This window comes from Epinephelus fuscoguttatus, linkage group LG23, assembly GCF_011397635.1.
Source record: "Epinephelus fuscoguttatus linkage group LG23, E.fuscoguttatus.final_Chr_v1".
NCBI lineage: Eukaryota > Metazoa > Chordata > Actinopteri > Perciformes > Serranidae > Epinephelus > Epinephelus fuscoguttatus.
The window spans coordinates 15,285,072-15,309,722 of NC_064774.1; the positions used below are offsets into that span (position 1 = coordinate 15,285,072).

Genomic DNA, 24,651 nt, shown 5'->3' on the forward strand with positions numbered 1-24,651 from the left:
GGGAACAATAGAAAACTTGTTAAGCATGAACAGAGATCGTCCTCAGGACACCTTCGGCATGAAATGATGCAGTAAAGTCACTGTCAACGCCTCAGAGGAAGCACCCAATTCTTTCCATTATAACGCTACATCGTGAACAACTAATCATGACCGAAAAAATGAGATCACGGATACAAGCAGCCAAAATGAGTTTCATCTGAAGGGTGGCAGGGCTCAGCCTTAGAGATAAGGTAAGGAGCTCAGAGTAGAGCCGCTGCTTCTTTGCGTTTAAAGCGGTCAGTTGAAGTGGTTCGGGCATCTGATCAGGATGCCTCCTGGGTGCCTCCAGTTAGAGGTGTTTCGGCATGTTCCACTGGTAAGAGGCCCCGGGGCAGACCCAGAACACATATCTCGTCTGGAGTACTCACCCTTCTTTCCAGAGTTTTTAAGTTCAATCAATGAATAGGTGACATCCTGAGATCCAGATGTGTGTGAAAAATACACATTTTTTGAGTTCTGCATCAGTCAATCACAATTAATCCACTGAAAAGCCATTTTGCACACGTGCGATGCAAAAATCTGCATGACAGCTATTCACACCAGGCCGGTGTGAATTATCTGCAGAGCCCAAAGAAATAAAGAACCCCCCCCCCCCCCCCCCAAAAAAAAATTCCAGACAGAAAAAGTAGAGAACAAATGCAGTTACTGTCCATAAAGAAACATGAATACCTTGTTCCTCTGGGGGGATTAGCCCTCACTAACATCCTCATATCACTGCTGCATGGAACACTATATAATCCCAACCAGGGAAGGAGGACTGTTTGATTGTTTCAGTCGTCCAATTACATTATTCCACAAGAAATAAGCAGTGGGCTTCAGGTTGTTTCGGACAATGACCATCATAAAACGTCAGCAAGCGCATAACAGCTACATTAGCATCTTCATCTTAACCTGGTTGAAGCCAAGAACAAAGTAAGAAGACATTCTCTCTTTTGGCAGCAAGCTAGCTCTGACCTGAAGGTCTGACGTCATTTGGAACAAAGGATTTCATTGGTCAAACATCTTTTTGCAAGCAAACTTCTGCTGAAATTGAGATCTGTCTGAATATTTTTTGTCCCCACTCATTGTTACAAAGATCAGTTTTTATAAATTGCCATGCAAATTTTTCAGATAAAAATCAGTGCTTGTGTGAAAGAGCTTTAAATCATGCAGTTACTGCATTTCTTACTGCCACTGGGACAACTCTATGTCTAAGTAAATGGCATAATCTTCTTATATTTACATTTCAATTCTAGTGTGATTTGCTCTGAGTATGAACTGGATTATCTCGTGCTCACTACACAAGGCTTTCGAGACTTCATTCAGGTAAGTGTCACTTTCCCTGTCTTAATCAACAATTGGATCTTATTTGGGTTGATGTTATATCATCTAGAAATAAGATTTCAAATTAAAAACTTATTTGAGTAATTTGATCTTGTTTTGATCATTCTTGTAGCTGGACATCCTGACGTATTCAAATAAATATTATCAGTGAAAAATCAAATCGCACCAGCCAAATTTTAAGCAAAAGAAAAGCTCATGTCTAAAATGTTTTCACCTAAATGTGACCGGGCATATTTGCAGTGTTGCTAAATAACATGACAAAGAGTGCAGAGCATCAACCGGACGTTCATATCCCCCAGATCCAAATCTGATCGAGCATCCGTGGGACATGCCAGAACCTCACCTCACAACTGACAGGTCTCGAAAGGATCCACCGCCAACGCCCCAGTGCCAGACTCCAAAGCCTCCTTGTTGCCATTTGTGGGGTGTACAGCGGTGTTTGGGTGGGTGCTGCATGTCAAGTGGTATCCACATGAATGTCAGGAGACGAAAGTTTCCCAGCAGAACACTGCATTGTAACAAGATGATTAATGTTTTTCACTTCCCCTGCCAGTGGTTTTAATGTTTTGGCTGATCAGTGTATACTGTACCATTTCCAGTGTCTTCAGAACCTTTAATTGATTCACAGAGATGAGCGTCTATTTTCATTGCATGATACCATAATTAAACATCCTTAAATGTTTTTAAAGTGTGTGTATCAAATCAAGATGTGTCCTTACCACGGAGAGGAGAGGAATCTTCATTCTGTTGAGCCTCATTCTGGCTGACCATGTGACCTGTAGCAGAGCCCCAATTGGTGCTCTCAGACTGGACTGGCCTACAACATGCAGATAATAAATTTACAGAGGAACATGGCATGTATTTCCTGTTATAATCAAAATAAGATAATGTTGTACCAACCTGATAAAGCACGAATCTGTAAATAAAGACATTTGTTGTTAGATGGTTTTGTATTTTAAGTTGTCATACTGCCATTCTGTCATGAGATCACACAACCCAATCACAAGAAAATATGTTGGCGTTGTATGTTTCTGAAAACCACACATTACATCTGTATGTTATTACAGTATATTACAGTTCAACTGAAATTCAGTTGAACTGTAAGTTCAGTTCTACATGGCCCTGTGGGTCTGTGTCTACATTTTAAAGGAGAAGTACACCCATTTTAAAAATCCATACGTCATTCCTATGGTCTCAGACAGTCCAGAAATATTAGTAAACATAAACAACTCTCCCAAATCCAAAAACTGGATCGCTGAAACTCAGATTTTTGATATAAAGTACAAAGTCTGAAGCTGCTCCATAGACAATGAAAAGGTGTAAAGGTGTTCTAGATGACACTGAGGGCACAGATACAGAGGAATGTTCTGAGTATATGGGTACATTTTCGTCTCACAACTGAGAACACTACAATATAATAAACCTCATTTAAGCATAAAAAAAAGAAAAACATTCTGTGGGTCCACAAAATCAGACTCCCATTCATTGTCTGTGGAGCAGTTTCAGACTTTACACTTAATGACATCACAATTTTGAGACTTGTGTCACTGATTTATAGCTTTGAGAGAGAGAGTAGCTCATGTTCACAAATATTCATTGAACTTTCCTAGGCCTTGGAAGTAACATATTGGAGTTATTAATTAAGGGGTGTTCCCCTTTGAACTAAACGTGCATCTGCTGCTAGACTAGAGAGCACAATGTGAACAATTATCTTAAACAGGACAAATCAATTTTTGTTATTTGAAGCATTAAACAGTGTCTCACATGAGTCCTTGCTATTGGCACACAGTTAACTGTCAGAAGGGGCAGGGCTTCGGCTCTCGTCATGTTTGCTTCCGATGATGAGACTATTTCTGTTCTGCTTGAGTGTGTTCACTTCCTCTGGGTGATGTCGTGACCAAAGTTGAAACCAGAATTTCACCATAAAGGGATGACTTTTAAAGTTTCTGTTCTAGAGCGATGGAATACTTTTCTCTGCAGTACTGCCGTTCAACTTTTTGATTTGAGCTGAAGAATGAATGAATGAATTTTTTGAAGGAGTTTTTCCAGCGTGGTGAGAGAACCCATGGATTAAAGACGTGAGTATGACACCTGTAATGTCAGCTGTCCACTTGAAACTGTACGCTGTGGACAGGTAGGCAGTTTATTCATTATTCATTCATTCTTCTTGACTTGAACTATTTTATACAGCAGGCGTCATAGTAGCACTAAGAATTATTGACCCTTTGAGAGGCAGCAGTAGCCCACAGGATGATCATATCTATATCAGGAAGGAAATTTAAATGTTTATCTCTTTCCATTATGAGATGATATAATTCTGTTTAATAAAACATATATACATCTATGGGCAAAAATACGCCTCAGTCAAACCAGTGCAGTTGTGTGAGCGTCGTGTAAAAGGGAAGGAAGTACAAACCACATAAACTCAGAAGAAGAAGTTGGAGAAAACTTCCGATCCAGTATTTATATGTGATGCATAAAACTTCTTCTTCACAGTTCCTTATTTTTCTTCACATGTTGCAAGCTTATTTTTTTTTTGTCTTTACACAGTGTAGAAGCATTTCTAAGAAGCAGAGTAACTGAGTAACAGTACTGGATGTGAGGATGGGACACACTCTGCTCTGTGGGCTGGGGCTTTTCTGTGAGTACATACAGTAGATACAACTTTTTAAATGCCTGAGTGTATTTTATATTTGATAGTTTCTGTCAGTCTGATAATCTCTGATGAAGTTTCAAACTTTATTTTAGCCCTGAGTCTACTTCTCTACTGTGGACATGCTCAAGGTAATTATATAGTTCTCTATTTCTTTCTCTTTATATGTTCACTGAAGACAAATATCCACCAAATGTATCACTTTTCATCTCATCCTAATTCTGTGTTCTGTTTTGTCAAGAGAAAACACATTGACATTTCACATCTTATGTTGGTTTTATAGATGCTGTGCTGACCATTGAACCAAACTGGTCCACTTTATTTACCGGAGAGTCTGTTACCTTCATATGTGACATGAGGGTGGGAGAAGACACTGACTGGTATTACACAATCAAGAGGGATCGTCAAGAATTTATCCGCTACAGCCCCCATAAGAGATATACATTACAATCTCTAGCTATAGGTTACAGTGGTGAATACCAGTGCACTGGTGATCCCAAGCGCTCAGCACATTCAAGAAAAGAAAGTAATAAAGTCTCTCTGACTGTATCAGGTAAGTGATAAGTTTTACCACCATGACCAAGTTCACTACAGGCCTGGAATTTTGTCATTTTAGGGGCAAGGCCACTTGGCCTTTTGTGTTGTCAATTTTTTGAGGGCACAAAGGCTAAAAGCCAGGGCCGCAAGATCATAAAATAAAACAACGATTTTAAGTCCACCTCCATAATGAATTTAATTTAAGGACTAAGGATGTATAACTATCTGTGAAATGAATAAATAAAACAAGCTCAAGTAATAATAATGAGTACAATAAGTAATAATGTGATTTATTTAAAAGCACTAATAAACCCAATGTGTTTTAAATATAGAACAACCAGGTTTATGCATTTATAGGCAAACAATCTTAAATATTAGGCCCAAATTTTTTTTGTGTACATGATAAAATGATTTACTGAACAAGACCGGCTTACGATTATTTTTGATGTGTTGTTAGATAGCTAACAAACAAACGACAGCAGGGCTATTCAATTACTATTTCAACTGGGCCGCATTTCAAAACCAGATCTTGTCGACGGGCCACATATTTAGCAGCGAGCACCCGATCCACTTTTTTTTTTGCATACATATATATATATATTTATATATATATACACAGGCATGGCCCTCCTCAACATGATGCAGAAACAGACTAAAAAAGAGCTGTCAATGCACAGAAGCATAATAAGTACATTAATAGTATCTAAAAACACAGTCTATCTCTCTACCAGCATCTCCCTCTCCCCTCTCCTCCACACACACACTGTAACTCCCCTCCAGCTGAAAGCACGAGCTCAAAGCGTTCTTGGAGTAACGGGCATTTATTTGCACATCCATGATATCAAACATGCGATCAAACATGCCGTCCAACATGCCGTGAGAACTAGATAAAATAAAAAACACACACCATAATAAGTCAAAGGTGGTACAGAGCATTCCCATAGAGAATGATTAAAGAGTTTACATATACATCCAACGAAAACGTGAGCTATCACACAACTATCGCGTGAGCTTCATTAGCATATCTAATTAGCGTAATTAAAACATAAAATAACTCTGCATACCTCATTGGCCGCGTTAACTCAAGGGAAGTTAGAAGGGAAACTTCAAGCTTAACAAGTCTTCATGTAGTCCAAATCTTGGTAAAATGCACAGCAAAAGAAAACTTAAAGATCACAGGTGCTCTGCTCCTTCTGGCACTGCATGCATATACTACAGGTGTAGCAACAAAACCGAGCCGACCCACAGCAACAAAAGAACATTAGTTCCTCTATGAAATATAAGATGTATGTTACCAGATTTTATGTTCCCAATTGTTTATGAAGTTATTTATTTGTATTTATTAACAAATCATATTCTTTCCTAAAACGTAAATTATTCTTGTTTTATCTCAAAAAATATTAAATGAACTTAAACTGTATAACCGCCTCTGATGGCAGCTACACACACACACGTGCACACACCTCACCTCCTGATGCTTCCCTTATAGGTCAGTTACACAGGATATACTGTAGTTTTATACAGTCCATGGCAGCAACAGTCATGTGTACAACATCAAAGTCACTATTTAAAACCCAATCATATCTCACTGGAATATAAATATTCCTCCTGACATCACAATACTGAGTGAAGAAAGTCACGTTATCTCAGCATGAAGACAACCATCAGTATCAGTCATTCATCCTGCTCTCTGTCCCTCCTCTGCTGAGGACACTCACTGTCTGCAGGTCGCTGTCTCAGGTACATGTTCAGATAAAGTGTTAGCCTACATACAGACGGCTTTGATTGCGGACTGCGGACAGAGCAGATTGAAATATGTCTTTCTACATAGGCCTACTGGTCACATGTATTGATAAAGTATTGGCTTGGCTGGCAGAGGTCTTATTGCACTTACTCACAGTAACAAGCGTAGTTGTCATTAATTAGAGTAATCTCGAAGTTATATTCACTTCATCTGCACCGCGGCCTCTCTGCTGTTGTCTGACTTCACTCTGTTGAGTGTTTGTGTGTGTGCGCGCGTGCGCGTGCGCGTGCTGTGAGGGGGAGGTCAGCCCTGACATGCAGAGAGCAGGAGAGAGGCTGCAGAATGATGATAAAACCGAAACTTTAAAAAGTAACGCTGATAATGGAGCTTACTATTATTACGGTCTTAATTTAATTTGCCTTGGGTTGTTCAATACCGGGTCTCGGTACCGATCCCTGCCTGGGCGTTTGATGGAGTCTCCTGGTTGGCCGGTGATAGATAGCCCGTCCGAGCGGTTCATGCCAGGCTCGAATCAAACGCCCCACTGGTGATGTATGCATCATCTCATTTGATGTTGCTCAGTAAGAGTCCAGAATGTCATCGCATTTTTTTTCTCAAAAGACGCAGGTGTCAAAGCCGTGTTGACAGGAAAGAGGCAGAGGAGAAAACCGCAAAATCACCTGGGGCAGTGCGGGCGGGGCATCAAGGCCAATGTGGCCTTAGGGCAGATATTTTTTTCAAGGGCACAGGGCCAAATGAGGAGAGAGCCGTGGCCCTTGTGAAATTCCTGCCCTGCTACAAACATTAATTTATATATTTATTTATTTATTTTTATCAGCCATGTTGATATGATCACCCTGTTTGACATAGTGCTAATACATAGTGTATAAATGTTAATCTTGTTTATAAACTAGTTTTAGATTCAGAAACCTTGAAGTGGAGATAAAACACTTAACGACGTAGGCATTTCCCATTTCCGGATTTTGTGCCTCCTCGGCCCTTCGCTTTGTGACCTGGAAATCAATCTCTTCGTGTTCGTGTTCTCGCAGGGCGTGCCAATTCCTAAAAAGCTAGGAGTGAGGAGGCTTGCTGGAAAAGCTAAATAGAAATATTTGTATAAAAAGTAGCTTTATCGATCTATCTCTCCATCTACCTAGCTAGCTACCTACCCCAACAACATTTGCAAGTCAAAGCTACAAGCACTTTTATAAAAACAGACTGATCAAAATAAAATGCAAACACAGGGATTTTATTCCCATTTGAAAAACACAGACATTAAACACACATTAAACACACATTAAACATGGCTTAATAGAGACAATTTCAAACACAAGTACACAAATCAGCTTCACTATAACTCGCAGCATTCACAGACAAACACTTGTCTTTATCTGGACACATTTTCCCCACAAATACAACATGCTAATGTTATTAGCACAAGCCTATGGCATTTTACATTGTATAAATTAGCCTAGCGGCTAGCAGACTTTTATCCACTATTCATATGAAACCAGCATCAACAACATTTAACAAGGGAAATGTTACAAAATTCGGCTCCATAACAACTCACAAGGTTCACTGACGAAACAACTGTCTTATACTAAACACATTTCCCAAAAAAACAACATTCTAACATTATTAGCACAAGCCTATGGCATTTTACACTGTATAAATTAGCCTAGCATTGAGCGGAGATTTCCTCTGCTCATATGAAGTCAGGATAAATTACACACAAGACTGAAAATGCTATTTTGTGGAGGACATTGTGATAATTTCAGCAAATATGACACAAAAGTATTTCATGAAAGTTTCCAAGTGTAGCTTTAAATTCGAAATGTTACAACATAAATCAGTAATACTTTAAACATTTTTTTTAAGTGACACATTTATTTAAGTGAGCTGATTTACTAAAAAAGGTATGACCTGTGTTCCACAGACAAAGATGTGATCCTGGAAAGTCCTGCATCCACTGTGTTTGAAGGAGAATCAGTGACCCTGCGCTGTCGACATCGTAATCAGACAAAGGAGAAGAATGCTGTTTTCTACAAAGACGGATCACCTATTGAAAGAGACACAAACCATCAGTCAGCGATGTCTTCAGAAAACACAGTTCAAGTCATTTCAGATGGGAGCTCTTACATGTGTAAATTTGAGGACGAAGAATCTGAACCAGTAAAACTCAAAATGGAACGTAAGTAGTTTTCACACTAGAGTCTCAAAATTTAAGGGCATTTTGCGATAAAGAGCAGCAGGCATGTACTTTAGCATTTCCAGAGTGAAGTGGAGTGATGATTTCTCTGCATTATCTTAGACACAGTGGACACTTAACAAAGGGAAAAAGAGAAAGCTGTGTTTAAATTGTCGTTCATTCTTAGAAGTGTGTTTGTGCTCACTTTAATCCATGTTAGGTTAATTTAACCAGCAGCTTTAGTGGTTAATAAATGTTTAACAGAAGCATTGTTGCAACTGATTTCCATCAGTTTATGATACTTTAATAATATATTACTGATTTAAAAAGGTGATCAAAATAATTTGATATTATTTTCTACAGTAAGTTGTAGCACCACCAAGAATGCTGGATGAGATTATATTATTCATTTTCATTCTCTTTCAAACTGGACGGATTCACAGGGAAATAATGACCACTTTTATGTCTTTGTCTAAATTAAACAGCACAACCAAAGGCCAGACTGAGCAGACACTTTCCATCAGGGGGCAGTGTGACGCTGACCTGCTCTGTGAGCCCATCATCATCATCATCATCATCATCTGGTTGGAAATACTTCTGGTACAGAGGCAATAAAGCCTCTGAACCTCTGACCACACAAGATGTTGTCTTCCTCTCAAATGAAACAATCAGTGTCTCACAGGGAGGACTCTACTGGTGCAGAGGAGGAAGAGGAGATCCACTTTACTACACAGAGTACAGTGATCCAGTCGGTAATATGATATGGAATATAAAATGCAGAAAATAATACACTGTGTATTTTGGAATGAGGATTAAGACTAACACTGAAATGAGTTTGATGTTTAATCTTTTCTAATCGTTATATTTGTGGCCTCTTGATCATGAACAGTTACAAACAGAGCTGTTGTGACCCTGCGACCCAACTGGCCTGAGATATACTATCTGGAGACGATCACACTGACATGTGAAATTGAGGATGGAGGAGACGCTGAGTGGGAGTATGAGTGGACGACAACCCGCTCAATCACTCTTAAAAAACAAAAGGAAAACATGATTAGAAATGTGTTGTCATCACACAGTGGAGAGTACAGGTGTATGGGCACACTGAAACATGAAAAGTCTTCAACAGAGTGGAGTGATGCTTTCACATTGAGAGTATCTGATTGTAAGTCACATGTCATCAGTCGTCATCTTTATTTTGCTGAATGTGAAAAAGAAATTATTGTTCCCTGTATTTTCAGACAGTGCACCTTTATATTTGAATTTGAATACAAGTCGTGGATGTCATCTACCAACAACAAATTATAGCATGTCTTCATTCTGTGAAATCACTTTCCAACAGATAAACCTCAGCCTGTCCTCACTGTGTCTCCATTATGGCTGAGTCCTGGAGCCTCAGTAACTCTGAGCTGCAGTGTTAAACATCCATCTGCAGGATGGAGGTTCTTCTGGTATAAGGCTGTTCCCAAACTGTCAGACAGCTCCTACAGCTATGAGCTGATACCTGGCAGCATCAATGGGACTGAACAGGATTCCTACATTGTTGATGGACAGACACACACAGCAGGATATGTGTGCAGAGCTGGAAGAGGAGATCCAGTGTATTATACTCATTACAGTCGACCTAAGTTTGTCTGGTCTGGAGGTAGGTTTAGTTTGAGTTTTTTTTATGCTGACACAATAGTAGACATGCACTTGTGATGACCATTCCCTCACACCAACATCAAGGGCCGTATTAAACAACATTCTGAAAACACTCTCAGAGAGCTCCTAACTTAGCCTAAATACTTTTAGTAAGGAGTCCTAGCTTAGCAGTGATTTAGGAAAGTTCTCAGAGCAACTTTGAGCGAGGAAGGGACAGAAACTTTTACCTTAGTGAGAAGGTGTAATTGACATGGTTGCTAGGTATGATGCATTCTTTTAACAGATGTGATTGGTTTGAGCCTGCAAGGTGTGGACACCCAGTGGAAATGAAATGAACCACTGACTGTGAAAGTGTTGTTATTGTTAGTGTGATCACTCTGCTGATGGAAGGTTGAGACAGACTCAAGTCATCACTGCTGCACTGCTTCATTTTTCTAGTGCTTCAAATATCGTGCTATTGTGATCATTTTATGTCTGACGTTATAGCATTAATGTGTTGGATGGAAAATGTGCGCGTACCCCGAATGAGATCAACCACAAACATAATTCCTGCCCAATCTAATCTGTAGCACTTCATTAACTCACTGTCATCCAGTGTTTGGAGAATATTTCTCTTACCTCTTTGTGTTTCTGCCATTTTCTCCTCTGATTAAGAAACTCTTAATCCTCTTTAAAGTCCTCCGCTTTACTCCCAACAGTTTTTCATCTTAGGAGCTCTTTGAAGCTCTACGATGACTTGTGAATAACTTTAATCTTTACGAGGACCTAGTCTTACCGTTAAGGACGTTCTATGAAAACATCAGATACTGTCTTTTTCTTCTTTTCTTCCATCCATTTCTTCAGCTTTCCTTTCCTCTGTTCTTTTTTCCATTTTTATTTTGATCTACTTTCTTACTTTGCTCTATTTATGTTTGCTTGTTTCCTTCTTTCTGCCCCCCAAACCCTTCAATGCAGGGCTTTTAGATGTAATGGGGTATTTGTCTGTTTTTGTGTTGCTGCTTTTATGTAATGGTTCCCTGTGGTACTTACGTTTTATTATATACCTGTATTGGTGTGATCCTTTGTGTTTAAACTCCAGCATTTAAACACATTAAAACACAGTTAAAGCAAATGATTGTTGACAGTATGGCCTTTTTTATTTTTTTCATTCTTTGTTTGTCTGCTTTTTATGTGTTTTTAGATTCTCATTCAGCAGCGTCTCTCACAGTGAGTCTTGACAGAATGCAACACTTCAGCAGAGAGCCTGTGTCACTGAGCTGTGAGGGAAACTCTGCTGAGTGGAGAGTGAGCAGGTTTTCTGTAGATGGCTACCTGACACACTGTTCTTCCTCTTCTTACTGGGGGACCATGACTGGATCCAGATGCAACATGGACCGTGACTGGCAGAGTGGAGTCTACTGGTGTGAGTCTGAAACAGGACAGTTCAGCAATGCAGTCAACATCACTATACAGGGTGAGTCTTAATTCATTTAAAAGATTTTGTTTCTGAAGTATTTTAACATTCTGTTACATAGTTTTGAAAATGTGAAGGTGACTAACATTATACAAACTGATTTTCAAAATGAGTGAAACTTGATGACCTTTAAAAGAGCTCATCAGCTTTAGTTCATTCAAGTATAATTTCTTAATATTATCCAAGATATTGTCAGATGGATTTTATTGCTCATTGACATCTTTATGACAATAATCATCTAACATTAATTTTATACTTGAAGTACCAGAGTTTTGAAGCTCTACCAGTCTGTAGCACACTGCCACAAAATCCACTTTGGCTGCCAACAAATACCAATAATAATGAACATTAATGTATGAATACATAAAAATGTTATTATAGCTGTAATTTTAACCATGTACATCACCATAGTGCCATATTTTCCAGCCTGATGAAGGTTGGCTGCTTGGTTAAATTGACATTTTCTGAATGTAATTTCCACAACAGTCAACATTTTATCTAAAAAATGTCACATCCCCAGTCACCAGCAGCTGAAATGAAAGGACTGGTTTAAAAGTCCAGCGTGTAGGATTTAGGGGCATCTATTGGCAGAAATGGTGTATAGTATTCATAACTATGTTTTAATTGGTTTATTATCATCTGAAAAAAGAGTCATTGTATTTCCATTACCTTAGAATGAGCTGTTTATATCTACATACAGCCACAGTAGTTCTCCTACAGGCTTGGTCAAAGGAAGAAGTTTCAGTTCGACAACCTCACCGCTGGATTCCACTAAATCCTACACACCAGACCTTTAAGGGTGATCTGCACTGAAATTACAGTGTTACAGTACATCAGTGAGCAACACTGAAACAAGTACTATAATCTTTTTGTTGGTTTGATGACAGAAAGATACATTTACAGTAAGACAGGGATTTCTCAGTTACTGTACGCAGCTGTAAAATTAATTCAAACATTTATTTTCATAATGTTACATCAGCTTGTTTAAGCTGCACCAGCTGATCTCTGCAACCAAATCTTTGTATTCTTTAATCTTTTTACAGACGGTGATATTACCCTGGTGAGCCCTGTCCATCCTGTTACTGAGGGAGAGTCTGTCACTCTTGGCTGCAAATTGAGGACAGAAAAAGTTCCTTATAATGTGGATTTCTATAAAAATGACAAACTCATCCCAAATGTTACTGGAGGGGAGCTGACTATCTCTGCAGTGTCAAAGTCTGATGAAGGCTTTTATAAATGTACAGGAAAAAAATCACAAGGTTGGCAGAGATGGACGTCACCAGAGAGTTGGATGTCAGTAAAATGTGAGTATGATTAAAACAGTTTCTTCAGCATTTTTTGTAAAGCTGTGTTACGGTCCAAGACAGAAAGTTTATCACTCAATTAGACAGCTTTTTTTTAAACTGTTTGTTTTAAACATTAAAAATACAAAAGTAAATACATGAATAGCACTGAAAGGTTCAGAATTTATCATGACACTGTATGTGTTTGTGTGTTAATCTCAAGCCCCTTTTCCACCGAACACTTTTAGTATGGTACCTTTGGAACCAAAAATAACTGCAGTGTTATGGGATATGTGCAATACTGTCATGTAATTGTTGCTGGGGTGATATGGCTGCTGATGTATTGTTTGTTGTCATTGTGTCGTATCGTATCGTAACTCTTTGGACATGGTACCTACAGCCTTGGTCCATTTAGTGTTTCCATCGTGAACAGTACTCTTAAATGTGGGCAGGGTTGTTCTCACTCACTGTTCCATCCAGCACTCACTGTATTTCTTCATAGATGGAACGTCTGTACATTGTTTATCGTTAACAGAATAAAACAGGCTGCAGTGAGAGTCTCTCTCCATTGGATATTTAAAAACTGGGGTTTGTGCGTTTAGTCCTTCTCAGGCAAGCTCAGGGGCTTAGTATTGCCCAAGCTCACATGAACAGCGCTCCATATACTTTTTTTTTTTCCTCCAAGTGAGGATTAGAATATATGCAGTTCACATAATCCGGTTGAAAATGATATATATTTTTAAACGTTTGAAGATCCACTCATTACTAAAAGTCGGTGTCATCCAAGAGAGACAGTAAAAACTAAAGTGATGGTCAAAGTTGTCATATTGAAATTTAAGGTGTGTTGATGGATTCATGTCAACTCATGCACAGGGTAGCATAAGTTAAAGTTCTACCTTCAAAGTTGCCGGCAGTCGGCCCAGTGAATTAAGTTTTTTATTTGTCAGACTGCAGCTGCTGCGAGAGGCAGCAAAAGATCCTTTATTTCTATAGTTATAGTTTACTAAGGTAAAACTTGCCAAGGTATGAACAGTGGTTACATGAGCCTCAGCCTGACTGTCCTCTATTGACCAGTCATCAGACTGCTATGTTCACAGCTCCACCTTTTAGTACCAGATCTGTGTGCTAGGTACCCCAACAGAGGGGGGACCAAAAATGGGGACGGTACGGACGGTTTTCTACTTGTGCATTTATTTATGTGTAAATGTATTTTTGTATACATGCTTAGATTATGTTTGCATGTTAGTGTCTATGTGTGCAACATATTCTCATATAAGTGTTCGTATGATTCCTACGAATTAGCGCCCCACAAATGGGGTTGCGTCCTTAATGCACAGTTATGTAATTAACATAAAGTTACAGAGGTTAGGTTTAGGAAGAAAACATGGTATGGACGTACCCTAAAATGCCTTAAAGTTCACACGGTTCCGAACATGTGACACCAGGGGAAAGTAACAGGCAAATGTCTATTTTTTGTGACCCTCCACCACTCCAATCTGCCTCCCTACAAGCGTGCTCAGGACTGCCTCCTTGTTAACTGCTGTCAGTGCATTGGTCACGTTATCGCAGAATTTCCAAAACATGGTGGCATATGAATGAATTTGGGTGCATTAGTTTTCGTAGGAAAATGTACAAGCAGTTTGTGAGAACAGTTTGATGTATGTTCTTATACATTTTTGGAGTTTTATTACTTTGGCTTGACTGGACCTTGACTCTGTGTTTATGTAAAGCACTTTGGGAAATCTATTTGTAAAAAGTGTTATATGAGTAAATATTAATGTAGGTTATTTATTATAGCAGCATCCAGGCATGAACAAAGCCCTCCATTTCCTGTGCTGTTGATTGTTGGGCCGGTTTGTGGAGTTTTACTGATTCTTCTCCTGCTGCTGTTTGTGTGTCGCTACAGAAAGTCAAAAGGTGAGAACTTTTACTTCTGATGTTAGACTGACTCTGATGTGATTACATGTACTGTAGTAACAGTCAAACAATTCGCCATAAAAAACAATGTAACAACAGATGTCTTTTTCCTCCACAGATTCATGTTTTGTGAGGTCGGTCCAACACTCTCTTCTCTCATTCTGAATGTGACAGTAGCACAGTGCATATTCTTTTTAAAGTCACTGTATTTACTTCATGTTTTGGGCCCACCAGGTCTCAGAGCAGCAGTCGGGGCCCTGCTACAGACCACATGATCAACCAGGATGAAACTCAGCTCAAAGAATATGCTCCTCCTCTCCATGGTCAGCCTTCATGCTGATTAATTTTATGATTTATCATCAACTCTAAGACTAATATTTCACATGTGATTATCTGTTTTGGTAGTGATGGCCAAATGAAGCCTCATGAACCAATTTCTTTATTTTCTGACCCCACCCGATGGCGCTCTTGGTTTAAATACAGTATAAAGGCTGAAGGACTGGCAATGAAGTGTGCTTTCAAACCTTTGTTGAACAGACAGTGCCATCTAGTGGCTTCAGAAAATAAAGACAGTGGTTCATGAGGAGTCATTTGGCCATCACTATGTTTTGGAATTATGTAGAATATTGTATAATGTGATCAATGGTTTTAGTATGACCTTGGCTTGATTTTCACTGCTCTGCAGGTGATGCTGTTCTCTATGAATCAATCAAAGGCTTTGAAGAACCTGAACACGGTAAAGTATAGACTTTATGTTTGACACTGAGCAGTTAGATATACTAGAATAAGGTGATCAGGTGATTTATTGACAATCCCTTAAGTTTAAACAAATATCTATGTTTCAGGTGAATCCAGCGATGTCACATATTCTGTGGTTGAGCTCAAAAACATCGCTAAGAAGGGTGAGTACTTTATTTTATGTAGTGACAATTACATCAAACACTAGAGATGCCTTTGTAGGTCAGCAGCACCTAAATAATGTACAGGAAGTTGTCTTTTCATGCATTCATCTGATCCTTCAAACAGGGAACAAAAAAGAGGAGCCAGAGAAGAGCGCAGTTTACTCAGATGTGAAGATAAGATCAGCTACAGGTACAGTGAAGTATAACAGATTCACTCTTAACTTTTTTTGGGTACTGTCACAGTGTAATCTTTTCATACCACTTCATACCACTCGGTTTGTCTGCAGTGGTCAAATCCTACAGTACATAAAAAGCTTTTAGATTTTTTGTAAATTTTATGTCATTTAATTTTCCATTTATTCCTTTTAATACCTGGCCCTACTGTGCAGTCATGGGAAACAAACATGCTACATTTAATTGGTTTAATTCTGCTTATCGATCCATCCATTTGTTTGTAAAAGTTTTGCAAATAAAACCTGAAATGTGGCTTCTGTTTTAGACGACAATGTGATGTATGCCCAAGTAAACTCTCACAGTAAAGCCAAGAAAGACAAAGGTAGGTAAAACATATGTCCACCTGCAGCTTTTACTGTCCAGCAGGTTTTTCAATAATGTACACCCTTTGAAATATTTTTTCAGCTGAGTACCTCCTGACCAGTGTGAAAATAAAATGTGGTGTATCAATATTACATTTACATTTTTGTATTAAACTAAAATTCACTATATCCACTTTTTTGTATTTTAAAAATCTCATGCAACCCCCTGCAGTACTCCAAAGTACCCCTAGGGGTACCCATACTCCCATTTGAGAAACACCAACCTCTTCCTCCTAACACTGTAACCTCTATCATGCCTTCTCTTGTGTTTTGTTGTGGACACTAAGATTATTTTAGATCATGTATGGATGCATTGCTAAAGAAGACAGTGTACATATCATTATGATTGTTTGCTGGGGCGTTACTGTTTAATGCAAAACATCTCTCCATTCATAGGAAAATCACGTCCTGCAGCGGCGGATGAAACTGTTTATTCAGAGGTCAAACCAGGAAAAGCTCTTGGTAATAATACAGCAACACAATGTGCATTTTGGGATAAGTCACTGTAGTGATTTATTTTACAGATACAGATAGTTAAATGGGTGAGAAATGGGAGTTAAATGTCATTGAGCACCCTCAATTCTTAAACAACCCTAACCTTGTTTTTCCTTTTGGTTTTCATCCAGATCAATAGAGAGATCTGCATCGACAAAACCAGTAGAATGGATGACAACATGAAGAACTACATCAGTGTTTAAACAGTATTTGCTATTTTTATTTAATTATTGTGTGCAGCTCCGCTATGCAAATATCAGACATTATTCTGTACAGTTAAACTAATGGCAGGTCATTTAAAGAAAATGATTATATGGGTCTTAAGCTTCTGTATTGTTAAAAGTATGGCTGACCATTTCTTGTATCAATAAACTTTTGTTCCAGTAGTTTGCTATCAGCAGTGTTTTTAGTTGTTCTTACATGATTTCCTGTACATAAGCAGTTTATTTATTCTTCTATCTTCTCTCTGATTGTAGTGATCCAGTAAAGTCAAACTTTTGTTAGATGTATGTTTCTTTGATAGAAATCTAAAAACTTGCACATTTTTATGCAGATGACATGCTTTTATGTGTCAGCGGCTCTTCTCTTAATCAGGCCATGGAAAATCTACACACTGATTTGATACATTTCAGATCTCTCTCATCAAACATGAGCTTCTTTTAAATTCTGGTAAATTTAAATTTAACAAGTTTATGCTGTTCTCTAGGTCACAGGTTTCCAACCTGAGAGTCCTGACACCCACTAAGGGTCACCAAAGCTTCACAGTGGGTTGAGCTAAATTATGACAATATGTGACCTAAGGTGCTGACACAGATGTTTTTTCTGATGAAATCTTGCCACCAACTCTTTTGAGCAACATTATTACATTGTGTTCCATGTTGATCTTACTGACTGCTTGTATTGTTTTTGACATAAGCCAACATACAAATTAGAGATGTCAGTTTAGGTTAATTTTGCTTACGATAGCACGACACCCATAACCTGGTAACTATCAGGTTACTCTTTAAGGGGAAAAAACTCAATGTGAAATACAGGAGGCCTTTCCTTTTAGTCTGGTGCTTCATTGACTCATTGAGCTTTAGCACCTCAATTTAAAATGCCATCCATTTAGAGGTGGTGAAATTTTAATATTTTGTGTTATAATGTTGCCCTTTCTTTTCTTTTGGCTTTGCTTAGATACAGCTGGCTATCCATGTTAACATGCAGAAACATAGTGCCCACTTCCCATCTTCTGATCTCCACTGGTTAGCTAACGTTAGCCTTATAGATGCATGGTTTGTCCTGGGTTGCCAACTTTGGGTACTTATTGATTATCCATTATTGCTGTCTTTGTACAAACAGAATACACCACTATGATAGATATTATACAATGCAAAATGTCTAGCAATTATTTCTAATAACTACTCATCCTAGTTTTGTCGCAGGGACCATTTGATGTTATCCATGCTGTCTTTATATCATCATGCTATCGGTGGCTGGGCACAAGTGTAAACAAGTCAAAGTATATGATGAAACCCAGTGTAGTGGTGTGAGTTTTACACATGAATGAATGTCTGAATATATCATTCCATATATTCGAGGTTCATTCAATATATTTGGACTTTCATTCCATACATTCAAGTTTTGTTCAATATATAATGGCATGCCATATATTTCATACATGCAATATATACATCTAGGACTTTTTATTCATTAAAATCATTAAGAAATGAAATATACAATAAACTGTGAGCTGTGTGGTAAAGTCAAGACATTAATTTAAAAAAAAGGTTATAATGTGATGACAGTAGATAAAAATTAAATCATTAAAAACTTAAATCCATGCATATGTTCTTAATGTTTGCTGCCATCTGCTGGTCATTTTTTAGTTTCTTTCTCAGTTACAAGTCATGCCCAGTGGAGTAAAGGCATAAAGACGAATAGTGCAGAAAGTGTGTTGCTGCAGGAAGCCAAAGAGGAATGTTCATGTTTTGAACCTTGTTATTTTGGTCAAACCTGCTTTGACCAAAATAACAACAACAGCAGTAGTCAAATTTTTCTCTTTTACTTGTGGCTTTTGTGGGAGTGCAGTTGTTTATTTCATGCAGTACAGTGTGTACTTTTTTAGGTAAGATCGTAATTGTAATTTGACAGGCATCTGTCAATAGCTCTGTACTGACTTATGTTATTCTATTTAGTGTTTCAGTTGTACAAACCAAAATCAAAAGCAAAAAAGAGGGAAGCTTCAGTAAATAAATTATGTGAAGCAATGGGCATCTTTCTTTGTGTTAATCTGTATGATGTAAGATCAAATTCATTTGTCCTCAAACAGACTACTGTTTAACCCTTTAAAGTACAATTTAAAGTAATCTGTCACCATCAAATAGTCTCCAATATATCTGTCAATATCCAACACAAAAATAAAAATAATTATTTTTTATTTTGTGTGAATTTTGGCGCCCCCTGCATCCCAGTTAAAGTACTGGTCATCTGGATTTAGAAATCCCTAAAAGTCTGTACCTGGATCAGAGTGATCCTATCCAGTTTTTTTTTCAACAACCATGACAAAAGTGAGCTGGATCCATGGAAGAAGAAAAAAAAATTGATTACCAAAACCGGATCATTTTTATCTTGATTTTACCTTGAATAACCGGGCCCTGGATCTTAAGTTATCAGAGGAGAAAAAAAGTGAGCACACATTAGCAGGCACTAGGCTTTAACAGCTTATGACAGACACTGATTTGTAATGTGAAACTGTTTTAATCAACTAGTCCATTTATTTTGGAGAGGAGGAGACCTCTGTGGATAATTCAGCTCCCGGTAAAAATCTCCTAAGCAATAGGAATTCTAATGGGAGACGTCTCAGCTCGTTACAATCTGCAGTCTCCACCACTAGATGCCACTAAGTCCCCTTTAATCTTAGACACTGCTCTTACAAAATAACTTCTGGTTTCACATGGGTCAAGAACCTTGTTCTCCCGGGTGAAAGCCCAGGGTGTGTTGTATTCTTTGTTTTACTCCTCATTAATGTTGTTTTCCAGATTTTCACTCATAAGCGTCTCAGTGAGACTTAACAGAGTGCACCACTTCACAGATGACTAGGGATGGCCAAATGAAGCCACATGAACCAATTTCTTTATTTTCTGACCCCACCAGATGACGGTCTTGGTTTAAAGATAAAGGCTGAAGGACTTGCAATGCAGTGTGCTTTCAAACCTTTGTTGAACAGACGGCGCCATCTGGTGGATTCAGAAAATACAGACAGTGGTTCATGAGGCCTCATTTGGCCATCACTACTGAAACTCTACTAAGTGGGGAGTTTGTAGTTTCACTGTGAACAGCCACCCGTCATAATTACCATACTGCTCTTACTGGGGAGAAATGACTGGATCCACATGCTACATACAAAGGCACTGGTACATCAACACAGTGTACTGGTGTGAATCTGGATCAGGCGAACTCAGCAACGCATCACTGCAGACTGTAGGTTTTCATCACATTTCTTCTTTCATGCAATTTAACCTTCATTATTTAGCATAAATCAAACAACTGCCGGTTGCCTGTTCAAGTCCCCGTCCGGACCAAAATATGGAGCGTGGACTGGTAGCTGGAGAGGTGCCAGTTCACCTCCTGGGCACTGCCGAGGTGCCCCTGAGCAAGGCACCGAACCCCCCAACCGCTCGGAGCGCCCGTCATGGGCAGCCCACTCTGACATCTCTCCACTTTGTGCATGTATAGGTCCAGTTTGTGCATGTGTGTGTTTGGACCTGTGTATAATTGACAAACAGAGTGAAAAATTGACTTTCCCCTCGGGGATTAATAAAGTATATAAAATTTAAAAAAATTTAAAAAAAAAAAAATTCATAATATTCTATATTTTACAGATGATATTATCCTGGTGAGCCCTGTCCATCCTGTGACTGAGGGAGATTCTGTCACTCCTGGCTGCAAATTCAATACAAAAAAAAATTACTGTCCAATGTTGCTTTTAACAAAAATGGAAAACGAATTCAAAATAATAACAGAGAGGACCTGAATATCTCTGCAGTCTCGAAGTCAGACAAAGGCTTCTACAGCTGTAAATACTCAGGAAAAGTGTCACGACAGAGTTGGATGTCAGTATAATGTGAGTATGACTGATACTTCCTGTCATTTTCATTTTTGTTTGCTACAACAGCCATAGCTTCGGCATATTTCCCCATTTAGTTTCTGTTTAAAAAAATCTGTATGGTTATGTAAAAGTTTTCCAGCCCTTTTCATGCATGTATTATTATGACCTCAGTCAACATTTTATTTCTGAAGTGTTTTTAATTCCTCTTTTGGCATGAAAAAAAAAGTTTATTTTTCACATGTCCACTTAGGTAAACAGCATGTGGTTCACTTTTAAACTAAAAAAAAAGCTCCTTCCTCATCACTCATCACTGTTGAAGTGTATCATTTTTCTAATGACCATTCTCTGCAAAAATATTGTCAAAATATTGTTTCTGTTTCGGTAAATTGCATTCTAATAACATAAATCCATTGATTTACAGCCAAAAAAAGTCCCTGCAGTTGAAGTATTTTCAAGAGCAACAGAGCTGCAGCAACAGTATTAACTGAAGGGTTAATATAACCAGCAATGCATGATGTCCAGTTTAGTGGACAGATGATTAATTGTAATTTTCTCTCAACATAAAATCATTACTCACTGCTTAGATGTTACTTGATTTTACTAGATTTTATATACCTGCTAGGGGTCTCCTATTAAAGATGGATTGCCAAGATGTTCATGAGCTGCGCAACATTTCTTGCATTCTGTCGGCCATCTTGGTTGGAGAGATTTGTGTTGCACTGACATCGCCTGACCAGTGGGAGGCATTGTATGGCATGACACACTGGGATCCACCATAGCGACTTAAATGCAACTATAGTATCAAAACCCATGCATATACAAGAAAGTGGCTTTTAGATAGCAGGTGCCTCACCTGGTAGTGGTGGTATTGTTGTGATTCTGTGAGTAAGTAAGCAAGACAGCTTTGAGAGGTCTGCCTCTGGTTACTGAAAAATATCTTCTATTTTGTACCCTGAAAGCAACAAGAAATAAGTTATTCAATAGAACTGCATGAAAAATGAAGCAACTGAATAGTGAGAAACAGCTAGGCAGTGGTGTGCGCTGCACTCACTAACTTTAAAACAAGGAATATAATGTCTCGAATGAGAGCAGCCTACACAATAATACAGCAACACACCAGGACAAAGTGACACACCAAGAATAAAATGTATTACATTTGCTGAAATTTATGAGAAGGTATGAATAAAAAAAGAAGAATTTCTCATAGACAATGTTTCACAACGTTTATAAAGTTTCCCCTAACTCAGCAACATGTTGCGCAATATTTTCTGTTTCCATCAATCTAAAATAAGAACCATAATTCATTCTTTTAACAGCAGAAAGCTAAGGCTTCTGTCTTCCCCGTCATCATGTCACCTCATGTTAACTTTACCTAACTGCAGCGCACACGTAGTATTTTTCCCTGGGAATTTCCCTGTAATGGCCGCCAGTAGATCACTGTTTACATAATCCTGTATCAATCAAATATAAAATGCGCTCCAAGATTCTGGCTAGTTGGAAACTGCAGCAATTTTGGATGCTTTTAGATTGCTACTAAGGTGTCTGCCCATTAGATGTACATTAATGCTGATGATTTTTAGTATGCTGGCTGACTGTAGTGTTAGCTGCAGTCCACCCAGATTGCTGCTCTTGAATGTAAGGATTAATCCATTCTGACTGTGCTGTAGATCCAATTGCTCTAAGATGTAAACAGGAATGAGTCTGTCAAGATACAAGGGCTCATCTACAGGAAACATATATAAATGGTAACCGTATGGCACATATGTCATAAGTGGTTGAAACGTTAACTGTGCTGCTTCCCGTAGGGAACCTCTTGAGGGGTTCTTACTTTCTTTTGTATAAATTCACAAGTGGTATACTGTGTAGAGGGGCCCGACTTGAAGGCACCGCTGTCAGTTTTGTTATTATTAGTTTATAAATGTATATATATATATATATATATATACATATACATATACATATATGTTTATGTTTATAAAGCTTGTATCAGCGGAGTCTTTCCTTCACCATCATCTCACCATCTTTTGTTATGAGAATAAGAAAGGCCTGATAAACTACACTACCTACATTTTACAAAAATCCAGGACACATTTAAAAAATGGTCCCGACATTGTTCACCACTGCTTAAAGAAAACCAGGTAAAAGTAGTAGTAGTAGCTACTACTGTTGTACCAGAGTCTCTTTAAGTAAATGGGGGAGATTACCACTTATAAATATACAAACACCTTCCTCAATGTAGCCTCACTAGAATTATTCAGAAAAGAGCACAAAAGTCTCACAGACAAAAGGTACAAAAAGTGAAAGGGTGAGACATTTTCTGCTTTGTTTTAGATAAATTACACTCTGCTCAAACGTCACAGAGGAATTCTAATGGCACGACATGGATCAGTAATGATTACTGTCTTTTCCACAGATACATGTTGTCACAGGTTGGTACAACACTCTGGTTTCATCTGAAACAAAACATAATTATTATTATTATAATTATTATTTACTTTTACTAGTTTTTACATATTAATACTTGAATACAATTTCTTGCTATGTGTTTCAAGCTCATCCAGTTGCAGAGAACCAATCAGAGCTCTGCTACAGTCCGAACTGTCAGCCTAGGTGGAAATCAACAGCAGCTATACTCCTCTCCTCACCATGGTCAGCTCACACTCTTCTTTATTCATATCCAGTTATTATTTTGATCATACTGATTAGGGCTGCCCCCGACTAAGAATTTTCCTAGTCGACCAACAGTCATCATTTAGGGTTATTAGTCAACGAGTTGCCTGCATGTTTACAATATTAATTTAATTATTAAATTCAATATTTTGAGCAGAGCAACACAATCTTCATTAATATAGGCCCATATTTTATCTACAAGTGCATGTCACACACTGAGCGAGCTGCCTGTTAATGACACTGTGGGCTAATGGGCATGTAACTACTTCCATGTTTCAGATGATACGTCATGTTTGTAGTCGACCAATGAAGATGAATTTACATATTACCTTGGGTTCGTCCTTCACCTTCTCAAAATGATCCCACACTTTGGATTTCCTGCCTGACATGTTATTAACTAGCCTGTGGAATAACTGCAGGTACCAGCCCTGGAAATTAACCTGACCATTTCCTGTGTCTGTCCTTTCAAATTAAATTCCCACATGGTCCAGTCATATAGGTGCTGATTTATTTTGACAAGGCACAGCTCCTAATAGAGTTAAATATAAATAACTTGTGGGGTAACTGAAGAAAGGACACATACTCTGACTTAATGACAGCTACAGAGGAATGGAGTCACAACTTGTTTTTCGTCATGCTGGCAAATCTGAATGGATTACAGTGTCCTCTGGTGCTCATGGTTTTGGTATAATGAAATGAACCTAGCAAATGATATATAGCATTTCCTTATTGACAAAAGTTTCAACATTTATGTTTGTATGTGCGATCTACCGTTAGCTCAAGTGGGTAGTCAACAATCCAGTTTTATACATCCAAAAAACTTACATAAAAATGAACTGCTTGGCAGCCGGACCAGGCCTTTAATTGAGACAGGCCTGTATTTGTCAAAATGTGTAGCGACATCAGGGTAGTAAAAAAGACTAGGTGTTTAATTGGGGCTAGGCTTTTAATTGAAGTTTTACGGTATTTATTTTTATTTTTTTTCATAGAAAAAAACCTACAAATCTCTTAAGCTTTTGTGACCACATTTCAGGCATCTAACCAAAAAGCCATTCAAAAATTCCATTGAGGGAACCAGGAGTGCTAAAATGCTCATTTCTGGATGTCAATAACAGAT

General features: G+C 38.3%; 1 protein-coding gene across 1 annotated transcript in view; it reads left to right on the forward strand.

The window, feature by feature from the left end:
• LOC125884319 (uncharacterized) overlaps nucleotides 1-24,651 on the forward strand; it is a 268,232-nt gene that overhangs the window by 122,617 nt on the left and 120,964 nt on the right. The window contains exon 33 of the mRNA XM_049569217.1: nucleotides 9,827-10,129. Coding sequence (XP_049425174.1) covers nucleotides 9,827-10,129 — 303 coding nt within the window. The remainder of the gene's footprint in view (nucleotides 1-9,826; nucleotides 10,130-24,651) is intronic.